At 38.8% G+C, this 11,650-nt stretch overlaps 1 protein-coding gene across 1 annotated transcript; it reads left to right on the top strand.

The window, feature by feature from the left end:
- LOC116383128 (trace amine-associated receptor 13c) lies at positions 1 to 8,796 on the top strand. The gene is made up of 4 exons (XM_031846708.1): positions 1 to 245; positions 3,595 to 3,660; positions 5,678 to 6,045; positions 6,498 to 8,796. The coding sequence occupies exons 3-4, from the start codon at positions 5,763 to 5,765 to the stop codon at positions 7,403 to 7,405; spliced, it is 1,191 nt and encodes a 396-aa protein (XP_031702568.1). The 5' UTR covers positions 1 to 245; positions 3,595 to 3,660; positions 5,678 to 5,762; the 3' UTR covers positions 7,406 to 8,796.
- Positions 8,797 to 11,650: the final 2,854 nt, after the last annotated feature.

Genomic DNA, 11,650 nt, shown 5'->3' with positions numbered 1-11,650 from the left:
GCGCTCCACAGCACGAGAGAGGTGGAGGAGAGGCTGAATCGCAGCGACAGAGAGCTGGAGTGCGCGAGAGGCTCTGTGCTGAATGTGTGCTTCTCAGGAGAATGAATAATAGGAAGACTCCATCTCCACTCTCTTCTTCTCTGGATTTTACCTCCACTAATTCAGCGCTTTCATACTGGATTGTTTTGCTGTTATCAACCTCTGTCTGCAGAACTGCTCTTTGGTCCATCATAGTGGAAATGCCGGTAAGATAACGTATGTGTGGTATTAGATGACAGGCCTTTTCCACGATAAATACCACACAAGGAGATAAAACATTTCTACATTTGTTTGTTTTTAAAAGAAACTTCTGTTTTAGCAATGACTAAAAATGGATGCGTGTCAGGCTGCACTCACATATGCGTTTGCATATGAATAATTACTTTGCTTAGACTAATTTAGTGTTAGCGCTCTTGAGTGATATTCATTTGCAATGTATTACATTTTTTTTTTTAACTGACAAGCATGTACATTTCTGGAGTAAAAGGTTTCTTTATTATTGTCTCAAGTTAATTGACTATGTCTTCCAGGTTTGATACATTTAATTATTATTAACTAGCATATAGCAATGTCTGTCATCAAAATATTTCAATTAAAAAAATGGACTGACTATGAGTAATGCTTTCCCACATTTACATGGCAGAGAAATCCCTGGGAATGTAACAGGAAAATGTACTTCATAATGACACAATGTAAATAATTGGGTACATTTTTTCCCGCCCATTTGCTGTCTTTCGATGTACTCATACATTAATCGGCTCTCACCTGCATACACTTAAATCTGTCCTGTTCAATTTGAATTTCACTTTTCAAAGATATTGTTGCAGTTTTTGAATTTTGATACACTGTAATACACAATAAATACTTGTTGGATATCTACAAGAGAAGAAGACCAAAGGTCAGGACATCATGGGTTAACAGTTTAGTGTTTAAGAGCAACATTAAAATAAATTACACCGGAAGATTATTTAAATTACTGAACAGCTATGTAATACGTTCTGTGTGCAATAGTAATACTATTGGGTAAGGAGCAATGAACGATGTTCTAACAGCGATACAATACGCTATCATGATGCAGAGGTAATGATTCAATATATTGCTATTTGTAAGCAAGGTGATTTTTTAAAATCTAATTTTAGGAAAGTCATTGTATAAAGAACACACCGTCAGTTGCAGACATTTTTTGATGCAATCAGTGGGACCGGCATTTGCATTTTTCACAGTTCTGTAACATCCAACATCAAAGCTTTCGGGGGTTTAAACTCAACACAAAATGAACCACTGCCTGCCATGAATCTTTGGATAACTTTTATTTAAAAATCAATAGTCCTTTGAGAATCGATACAGTATCACAAATCATGATATTGCGATATACGAGTGTATCAATTTTTTCTTCCCCCTTAATTTATATTATCATTGAATTTAGAATTATGATGCATTTACAAAACATGACAAGAGCATTTACTATAATGAATATAGTTTTAATGTTATAAATGATTTCCTTTTATTTATTTTACAAAAGAATGGGCTTAGTCTGGGAAGAGGGGTGTGGCTTTATAAATTGAACTATAAAATATTTTACAGTTTAATAAATGTTTAAGTTTTTAAAAGAATACAGAGAAAAATAGAACTACTGTTGGGAGACAGACACATAGCGAGAATAAATGCTGCCAGAGAAAATGTATTGCCACAATTGTAAATGAGACATTAACACAGGAAAGTTAAAACAACAATAACAAGAAAGTAACACTTATGTGTTTAGAAATGTGTTGTTTGGGCAATTCTCTGACCAACACAAGGAAACAAACACAGACAGAATGACCAAAATGTGAAGAGAAAATTGTCATTCTGCTCATGTGCTGTGGCAGACGGCCTCAGGCGGCTTTAAACCAGCCTGTCCATCATTACTGCAAATGACCCTTCTGTGAATTGGGCGACCTGGCCTGAGAGCCAAGCCAAGCCCCCACAGTCTTCCTGCATATGCCTGACCTGTCACTCGGGGACACTGCCACTGTCAAAGGAAATTCACTGCATGCATGAACAACCTACACATAAACGCAGCTATTGCAGCACAATGGTCCCCAGAGGATGACAACTGTGACATCATTGAAGGGGCTTAGTTAAATATGGTGAATGAATGCTAGCTTCAGTTATTAGTTAGAGCTGATAATCGATTCAGAGAATCTCAACATCAAGATGGATTTTCACAAAAGCACAGATATTATTGCTTCCAACCCAGACATGTATTTTAATAACTTTGGTAATCCTGACTATCCTGCCACTAAGCAGTTGACATTTGTGTATGTTATTGAAATAACATTTTGTTGTTAAAACAGGCAATGTTTTATAGCAAACGTTACTCACATAGAAGTAGTGGATTTGTTGGCGCCTATATTTTCATGGGCAGATTAATCCACATTTTGTGCTCTTTGAGCATTGACAGCACCAAGATGTGATCGAGTTAAACTACAGTTCCGTGTTCATAATGAACAAGAAGAACAAAAATCACACTCACTGTTGGATTTTTGTTCCCCTGTTGGCTTCTGATGGTATATAACAGTCAATCCATAATGCTCAGTTTGGTTCACTCCAACCCAAGGGTGGCCTTGAAATGTATTGGGAGAAAACGTCAGTCAGATTTACGTGAAGTAATGAACACCTGCTATTCCCAATCACAATTATTTGTAAAAACCTACAAAACATCACGACGACAGTGGCTCCTGGGAATATAGGATGACTGCATACTCATAATTGCTCATCAACGGCACCTTAAGTGAGGTGCTTGTTAGCTTACGGTAATACTATGATGAACACACATCCATGATAGGCCTACATACGGTATCTTTATAGATAAAGTGTAACTTACATTTTCCGAAGATATCGTTATCTTTGACATCCATGGTGAATTAATGTCCATAAATCCACTTCAAAATTTATAAGGGAAAAGACGCTCCTTCATTTCTCCAGAACTTGCCTGAGAATCATCACGTTTTGCACTTGTCTCAGTTTTGTAAGAGGGGGTGGGGGGCGCATAATGTCAGATTTTGAAAACTGATCCACTGTTTATGATCCAGAGCTTCATCATCCTGATTAAAATAAATACTTATAAATCCTGTGTTTGAAGCATAGAGTCTATGGTTTGAAGAGGTTTTGGCAAACACATTAGGCCTACTCGTCTTATTACATTACATTCATTTAGCTGACCTTGTTATCCAAAACAACCTACAATAAATGCATGGAACTATAATACAAGTACATCAACTTCAGCAAATATGTTGAACTATTTCAAGTGGGCAACAACAATTAGAGAAAATAAGAGCTGGAGAAAGAGTTTTTATCTATATTCATTTAATATATTCCAAGAAGACACACACACACAATGATGGCCCATTTTAGGCCATGTTGTGCTGTGTTTGTATTTTATTTTCCGCTTACACAAACACAGGTAGGCCTAGATTTCTCAATCTGTACTGATTATGAAGATGCTGGGGTTGTATCTCTCTAACAGATCCGTGTGTGTGTGTGTGTGTGTGTGTGTGTTGTCTTTCCTCTCAGCTGCTTGTCTCATCACGCCTGAGGTCTTGCCACAAGGAAGACTTCCGCCTGTCATCTTCACTCAAGGTAAAGGCAAAAAGCCCATTAATGGCTTTTCACTTAAATTAAAAGTAAAGGAATTGCTCTGTTATGACATGAAAACAATTGCCTAAAGGTTTTAAAAATACTGTTCATTTACAGCAAATCGTTTCATAGTTACTTTTTACCATCCCCATTTACACTGCACGAAATAATTGATTTAATGATCTACGACGTATTTGATTGACTCATGTTATACAGTAAAAAACTGAAGCAGAGTTAAAGGATTCACTGATTGGTGCCAGAATATCTCGTCTTTCCCTCCCAAGCCTCTAAGTATTTTAAAGGGTAGGACTATCACTTCAGTTTTTAAAATATTCACAAGATTCATATAATGTTAACATTCAAAACACTATTTTGTAAATCTTGGCCTCTTGGAAATGATATCCTTGAAGGTATGACATTTGCTGTATTAGTGTCAAAGGTGTGAAGTGAATATCAAAAGCATAAAGGCAGATATTCTCCCAGTCTGACTTTCACCAAACAGAACAACAGAGGAGGATTCTGCTAAACCCAGGATTACAGTTAGTTACAGCGTATACCTCAATATTAAATAATGCTTAAATACAGTGTATTTTCATGTTCTCTACATGTGACTGGTGTTGACAGCATTATTTATGCAGCATATGCGTCCCAGATCCTAAATGAGTCTATTAGGATTAGAAGAGGAGACAGGCCTCCCTGAGATCTGATTGACCCCTACAAGGTAACATCACCTTCATCACCAGGCCCAGCTTGTAACAAAGGGATATATTTGACTACATATTGTTGTTTTCTTTGAAAGGTCAAAAAAATAATTAATATTGCAATGGGTGTTATTATTTTTACACGTACAGCTGTGGAGTCTATGGACCCCAAACAGTGAGGAAGTATAACCATTCTCAACATAACACAAGGGTTAATTTTTAGGGAGACTCGGCTGTGCCTTTAGTTAAGCATGCTTGAGCAGCTTATAAAAGACACTGTACACGGATGTCACTGTCTATTGCGTAACAAGGCAGAGAGCCTTGGAGAAAGACACATAACTACATGCTGTCCTCTCTGAATGCTTGTATGATTTCTAAGTAAATACCAAGCATATAGTATATAACAATATAGGCACAAATACAGCTGATTGAATCACATAAAGGAATGCTGCTGTTGATCAACCATTTCCACTTCATGTATCCATTCGACTTTCTATGCTGTTAGCACTGCAAACGGATATCATAGAAAAACAAGAAAGGATTGACAAGTTGTATTATCTCTTACCCGTTTCCATACAGATATGTTTTTATTAGAGATTACAGTATATTTATTTGGCTCACTGTATTTACAATTCCTTTTTACAATCAGTGTCTGTGAATCTAATTTGTGGAAGGTCAAATTGAGTCTTTATTAAATCCTGAACTATATGCTGGTCTCACACTACACACCTTCAAGTGTTTTTTTTTCTGCTTCTCAAGAACCTCTCATTATTCTCAGGCTACTGCTAATAACTTGAAATGGATTTCAAGTCTCATAACTGTGATGTTTTGTTGGCTGTTCCTGCACCCAAGGCCAGAGTGAAAACATGGGATTTGATTTTGTTCTGGTCTGAACATGTCTTTTCCTGTTACCTTATGTTTTCTTGGATGTGTGTACCTTCCTGTTTTCCAGCCCAGAGAACAGCATCAATGATTGAAGGACCCGTGTATTTGGTTGTCAGCTGAGGGAGACATTTGGTCCTAAACTTAGAGTCTCTGCATAGGTACCGACAGATTGAGGTGCTTCCAACAGTGTTAGGGCACAAGAAAAGCATGTAACCACAAAATCACTGCCCATACTTTTTTTTTTTTTTTTTAAATCAAAGCTACATGGTTGATGGGAGAGTGTTGATTTGTTTTTAAGTGAGAGAGAGAGTTGTGCCATAAAACTTGACATGCAGATCAATGACATACTGTACTTTATATTGCTTCTTACAATATAGGTTCTTTATTTCGACGGACCATTTAACTGCTTTCATATATTTTTCATTTCTCATCAGTATAGTGACCCAGTCCAGGACATGGTCTCCTGAGCGGCCCTACCGCCTACAAATCACAAGGGGTAAATCCAGTCTATCCTGGGCCATGACTGCTCTGCTTTCCAACGTCAGTGTTCCTGGGAGTACAGCAGTTCTGCTGCCGACTACAGACTGTCCGTTTAATGTCACTGCAGCTGCTCAGGAAGGACTCGGTTCAGGCCAGTCACTGGCGCCGCTCTGCACCCTCTGTTGCTGTGGATTTATCAATCGCACTTTGGCAGTGGTGTTCATGGTCAGCCTGGCATTTGCTGTCGTGGTTGGAAATGTGGTCACCCTTACTGTCTTTGTGCAAACAAGGCAGTCCCGAACACCACAGGGATACCTGAAAGGTAAATGCTGTTAATCATATTAGCATTCAATGCAAATCTGTCATTAAACTAATAAACTTAGATTAGTGTTGAAGTGCTTTCCACAGGGAAGGTTCCTTCCAGCAGAAATTCAATATTCATACTGAAAATAAATAAATGGCTAAATGGAATATCATGTTTTCTATTCAAATCAATATTGCTAATGAAGAATAATTGATCAACCTGCCAACACCAAAGGCCTTCTGAGGTCTAATTACAAAGATCTAATAGAACTTGGTGATTTATTGCATCACTTTATCTAATTGAGATGTTGCCCATCTTGCACCGACACAATTATAATTTAAATTCTCACACATTCTCACACTCATAGTGCAATTTTATCTAAAAGAGCTGGAAGTGTATTGACCAGAAAAAAAATGCTTGAATGTGTTCCCTTAGCCCTCCTTTTCTTGTTGTCTCTCTCTCTCTGACAGTGTCCCTGGCCATAGCGGACATGATGGTCGGTGTCCTCGTGGTCCCATTCTCCGTCTACACTGAAATCTCCCTGATGGTGACCAGCGCACCTCCCATTTGGTACCAGGGCAGTTCTATTTCACCGGCCACCTCCTCTTCTCTCGGGGGACTGCTGAGCCCTTGGCAGCCCTGCATGCTGATTGGTCCTGTGTTTGCCGGATGCACCTTTGTCTCCATCAGCACCATCTTCCTCATGACACTGGAGCGAAGCGTGGCCATCCTATGGCCCCTCCACAAGGACGCCCTGGTGACCCGGAGAAGAACTCTGCTCCTCATCCTGCTCTCCTGGGCTGCTAGCTTCCTGCTGGCTCTTGCGCCCCTCATCTTCAGCAGAAACTTCACTTTGGAGTACAATGAGTGCAGTCGTATGTGTAACTACACGCCGCTAATGCTCGGCAGCCAGCTGCCACCTGATGCCAACATTTTGCTGTTATTCCCAGCTTTTGACTTTACATTGCTCGGTGGCACATTAGCAGTGAACATTGTGTCTTTCACTAGCATCCGACGGTACACCCGAAAACGCAAACTGCTGTCAGAGGGGAGTCTGAGTGATGGAGGAGGAGGGGGAGGGGCAGGGGGAGGAGGAGGATGCTCTCACAGGCCCTCCTTTTCAGACATCAAAGCTGCCAAGACAATTGGCATACTGACATTCGCCTTCACAGCATCCTTCTCTCCCATCGCAGTGTTTGTGCTCGGGAACGTGGTGGGATACACCTGGTGTAACTTTTCCTTTCTTGCCTTCTGGATCCTGACAGGAAACAGTTGCTGTAATGTCATTATCTACAGTGTCAGGGACCACCGCTTCAGGAAGGGTGTGACCCTGCTCTTTCAGCGAGAACACTCCCCTCCACATGGCGAGAAGTCCTGAGGGATACGTGAATCTAAAAGTAACAAGCACATGTTTTGTGGTTGCTGTCCATTAAGTTTGATATTTAAAGGAATAGTTTGACATGTTGGGAAATATGCTTAGAAGAAACATCTGTACGATAAATATGTAGCTGGAGCTAGGCGCCTGGCTCTGACCAAAGGTAACAAAATCTGGCTACCAGCACACCTAAAGCTCTGTTATATATGTTATCTCCTCTATTTGTTAAAAATAAAAATAAAAGTGTTAAAACAACAAGTTGTGGTTTTACAAGAGGTGATGTTGTAAACTATTTATTGGCTGTAAAACCAAACATTTTTTACACTTTCACAACTGTCAAACTATTCCTTAAATTCAAATGTAAACTCCATGTGAGATTAACAAAGGTGATTCAAACAAACAAGCAATGCAACTGTTTGCTACTTAGAATTGTAAATGGAGCCAAATTTAAAATCTTTGAGCTCCTTCCAAATTTGTCTTTAGACAACCTGTCACCTTACTCTATCGTCAAACCTCTTTTCTGAAGCTTTACTTCAGAGGGCTTTTATGAGCTTTTCAATAACTTCAGGAACCAAACCTACTGTACTGTATCTCCTGGTGCAGCACTGACAATCCACAATAACCACACAGGTAATGTTTTGTTTTTATGGCAGTGGTGGGTTTGTCATCTATTAAATTACAAGGGATGTTGTTAATGTGTTTAGTCTTGCCTCCTCTTTGGAATGATGTGGGTTACAATTGTTTTGGTTTAGGGAACAGTTCATAATGTAGACTTGATTCTGTTGTGTTAGAGACATTTATTTTTGCGCATCTAACTTCAATCTATTGTCATAATAATCTGCCTCAAGTATCAGAAATGCACTTTATCAGTTACTATGTGAGCTATTTGCAGAAAGCCACATGTCAGGCAATGGTAATTTTGTACAAGTTTTATTGTTAGCGTTTTATAATATTCGGTATTTTTGTCAAACCAAATGTGAATGAAAAAAAGTTCTGCGTATTCATTAAATCAGTATAGACTAATTGAATGGGACGCCAACAGAGATTCAGTATGAAGAGCATTATGATTAAAGCAGACCCTCATACTGTGCCGGCCTATCTTTTCAGGGTGTAATTTACTTGTAACATATCAAATTATCTCACCAGTTTGTCAGCTATAAGTCTTGAGTATTGTTGACACATAAATAAATCAGGTTGTAGGGCATTTTGCAGCATAAATGCTATATTTCCATTTGTAAAATTGTTGCATTGCTGCATTTAATTCAGCCATAACTGAAGACCTTTGATATGTTAACAATTCGGTAACAGAATCAACAAAAACAGGGGAAACTAAAAAACATAAGAAAGATGTTTTTCAGGCTATAAATTGCTCTAAATTGTTTTAAGATTTATTCTGTGACTCAACATTTATCCAATAATTCAACTAGAAGGGTGCACTCAGTAGTGTGCAGATCTCCGCCAGTGTGTCAACAACAACAACAATGGCATCGACTACTGCTGTATTGTGTGATTGGATGAATACAACTAACAATTGGTTAACTCCCCGCCTAGACACCAACGGGCTGTAAGACACACCTAATTCAAATTCTAAAGCAAGCAGCGATGAATGCAGGCAATCGGCTCAAAGTCGTCGTACGTCCTTATCTCTAATATGTTAAGTATGAACGTGAAATTATTTTTCTAGTTTAAAAATCTGCAACATTCATGGAAAAGTTGGAAATCTACAGTGTCCTAATCATTGTTGGCTCTGTGTAAGAAAACATGATTATTATTGTGCTGGTATTGAATAACTGTTCAGGCTTGTATCAGTAGTGCGTAAGTATCAGTGGTGATTGCATCAGATTTGGTAATAATAAATGTGTTTGGGAACATTTCATTTGTGAGTTTAATGGGGTTCAGTGGGACAGTAATGCACTCAGCTCACTGCTAACCTTAGCAGTTACACAACCTTCTGTAAAACAACCTCAGCACTTCTTCATTTACTCTGGAGTATTATTGGCTTGATCCCATGTTATGCAATTTGGAGAAGGAGCTACAGTTACACCACAGGATACCTAAAGACCCCCAGCTAACTGCTAATGTCGGCAGCGATGTGATAACAGCGCACTCAGCCTCTAGTCCCAACATGAAATAAATGATCTGACACTTGACTGTTCATGTGACCCAGATCAAGAGTGAGAAAGACAAGATTGTCAGAAGGAGCGCTGGGGAGAAGGACAAAGACAATGAAAGAGAGAATAAATCATGGATCCTGACATGGATTATGTAACCAATAGGCATATGAGTCACTTATAAAACATCATATCATATCATTTAGTCAGCCTGATTTGTATTTACAGTGCAGACTCATTCATCAATCATTACATGATATCCTTACATTAACAGTCCCATCAGTCATATTCTTTGAGCCTGGTGTTACATCTTTGGAAGGCTACAGGCTGACATCATCGTTCACTGTCCAAAAGGCGTTCAAACACAGCTGCTGTAGCAGGACACTTACTTGCATAAGGTGGAAAATTATCCGCAGCGAGGTGGTAACTTTTCAAAATATACCTTGTTGTAAACTGACTCCATGCACGCTAGGGATTTGTGTTAAAGCATAAAAGTCCCTTTTTAGTTGTAGTTTGTATTGTTTCTTCTGAAGTTGCTTCACTGGCTCCTATCTCCCACTTCTCAATATATATGGATGGCATATTAATATAGTATAATATACATATAATACTTTATATGTGAAGTTTTACAGTTTTCCATCTGGTTTTCCCTCATGTATCCTCCTGTCACACATGCCACCAGGTCTAGTTTCCGATTACCATTTAAGCACACTTCATTGTTCTTTTATCACTTCCTGAGCTCTGAATGGTCGGGTTAATAGTTACATACTTCCCCTGTATGGCAAGGTCAGTCTAAGATCCTATGAAGGGGGCTTGTTAGATTTAGATCCCTCCAGGCCCAAATTAAAGATCGCATATCATGCTGATTTTCTGGATCATACTTTTATTTTGCGTTTTGACTAGAACATGTTTAACATGATTCAGTATTCAGTATATATATATATATATATATATATATATATATATTCAGTATAACCTGTATTCATCCTCTGTCTGAAACGATTTAAGCACCCCTCCTGAAAAAGCCCAGTCTGCTCTGACTGGCTTACGAGAAAAACATGCCGCACCTTAGCAAAGGTTGTTCCCAAGCTGTGAGTGGAAATACTCAGATAGGTAGCAGTATATTATCATGAGCCTGCATGTGACATAGGAAGGAGAGACAAATCTGAATGTGTTGTTGATTCACATTTCACAGTTTATTGGCTGGTATGTACTCCAGAAACCCAGATGAATGTGCACAAGCGATGAAAAAGCGGGTTTTTATATGTCCCCTTAATGATCTGACCTTTTAATGGTTTAAGCTTCAAATGTAAGGATAACTTGTCCAGGGATTACATGACAGGGCTATTTTGTAATTTCATGTTGCAGGGCATAAAACATGGCGCACCAACCCAGTTAATCACTCACAAAGTCACTTCAAAGGCACTAGAAAGCTGCTTTTCATAATGACTGTACTTGTGTAAAATGACAGTTAATATAATGTGTCATGTGTAACAGCTTGTGACTAAAAACATTTATGGTAATCCGAGCAAAAGGTGTTTTGTAGTGAAGGAAGGATTCAAAAAAGAAAATACAAATTCAGTCCCTTATAAATGAGCTACAGACAGCAAAGACTGATTTGCAAGTAAACAAAAAAACAGGATGATGGTTATTTGTTAGTCAGAATCATTTAAATGTGGTCAAATGTCTGGGGATAGTGTGCTTGAGCTCAATCTCTTAAAGAGACCAGCTGAGGAGCATAACAATTAACTGAAATGAGTTAAAGGCGGAAGTGAATTTCCGGGCTCCAAACAATGAAGTCCATAAATAAATGTCCCTCTGTATTGTAATTTTTAGGGTTACAGGAGGGCAGCTTTGCTTTCCATATTATCTGTATCTCTATAGTTACACCACAACACGATGACACCGACACACATGCACACTAGTGCCGCCAGAAAGAGACATTGTACACGATAGGTCAGAGCACTTTGGAGCCTCAGCAAGGTTGTGTATTGTCTGTCCTATTTATTTTTTATTCTCTCTGGTTTCATTGTCCTAATGAATTTTTTATTATCTCTCGAAGCTCTTAAGGCAAGAGATGTGTGTCACAACCGATAAAGCACAGAGACCACCTGTGGCTGGTGTCTGTTTTTGGCTC

The sequence above is a fragment of the Anarrhichthys ocellatus genome, unplaced genomic scaffold, assembly GCF_004355925.1.
Source record: "Anarrhichthys ocellatus isolate YVR2014 unplaced genomic scaffold, GSC_Weel_1.0 scaffold6, whole genome shotgun sequence".
NCBI classification, from domain to species: Eukaryota; Metazoa; Chordata; class Actinopteri; order Perciformes; family Anarhichadidae; genus Anarrhichthys; species Anarrhichthys ocellatus.
This window is presented reverse-complemented; position numbering and strand designations above follow the sequence as displayed.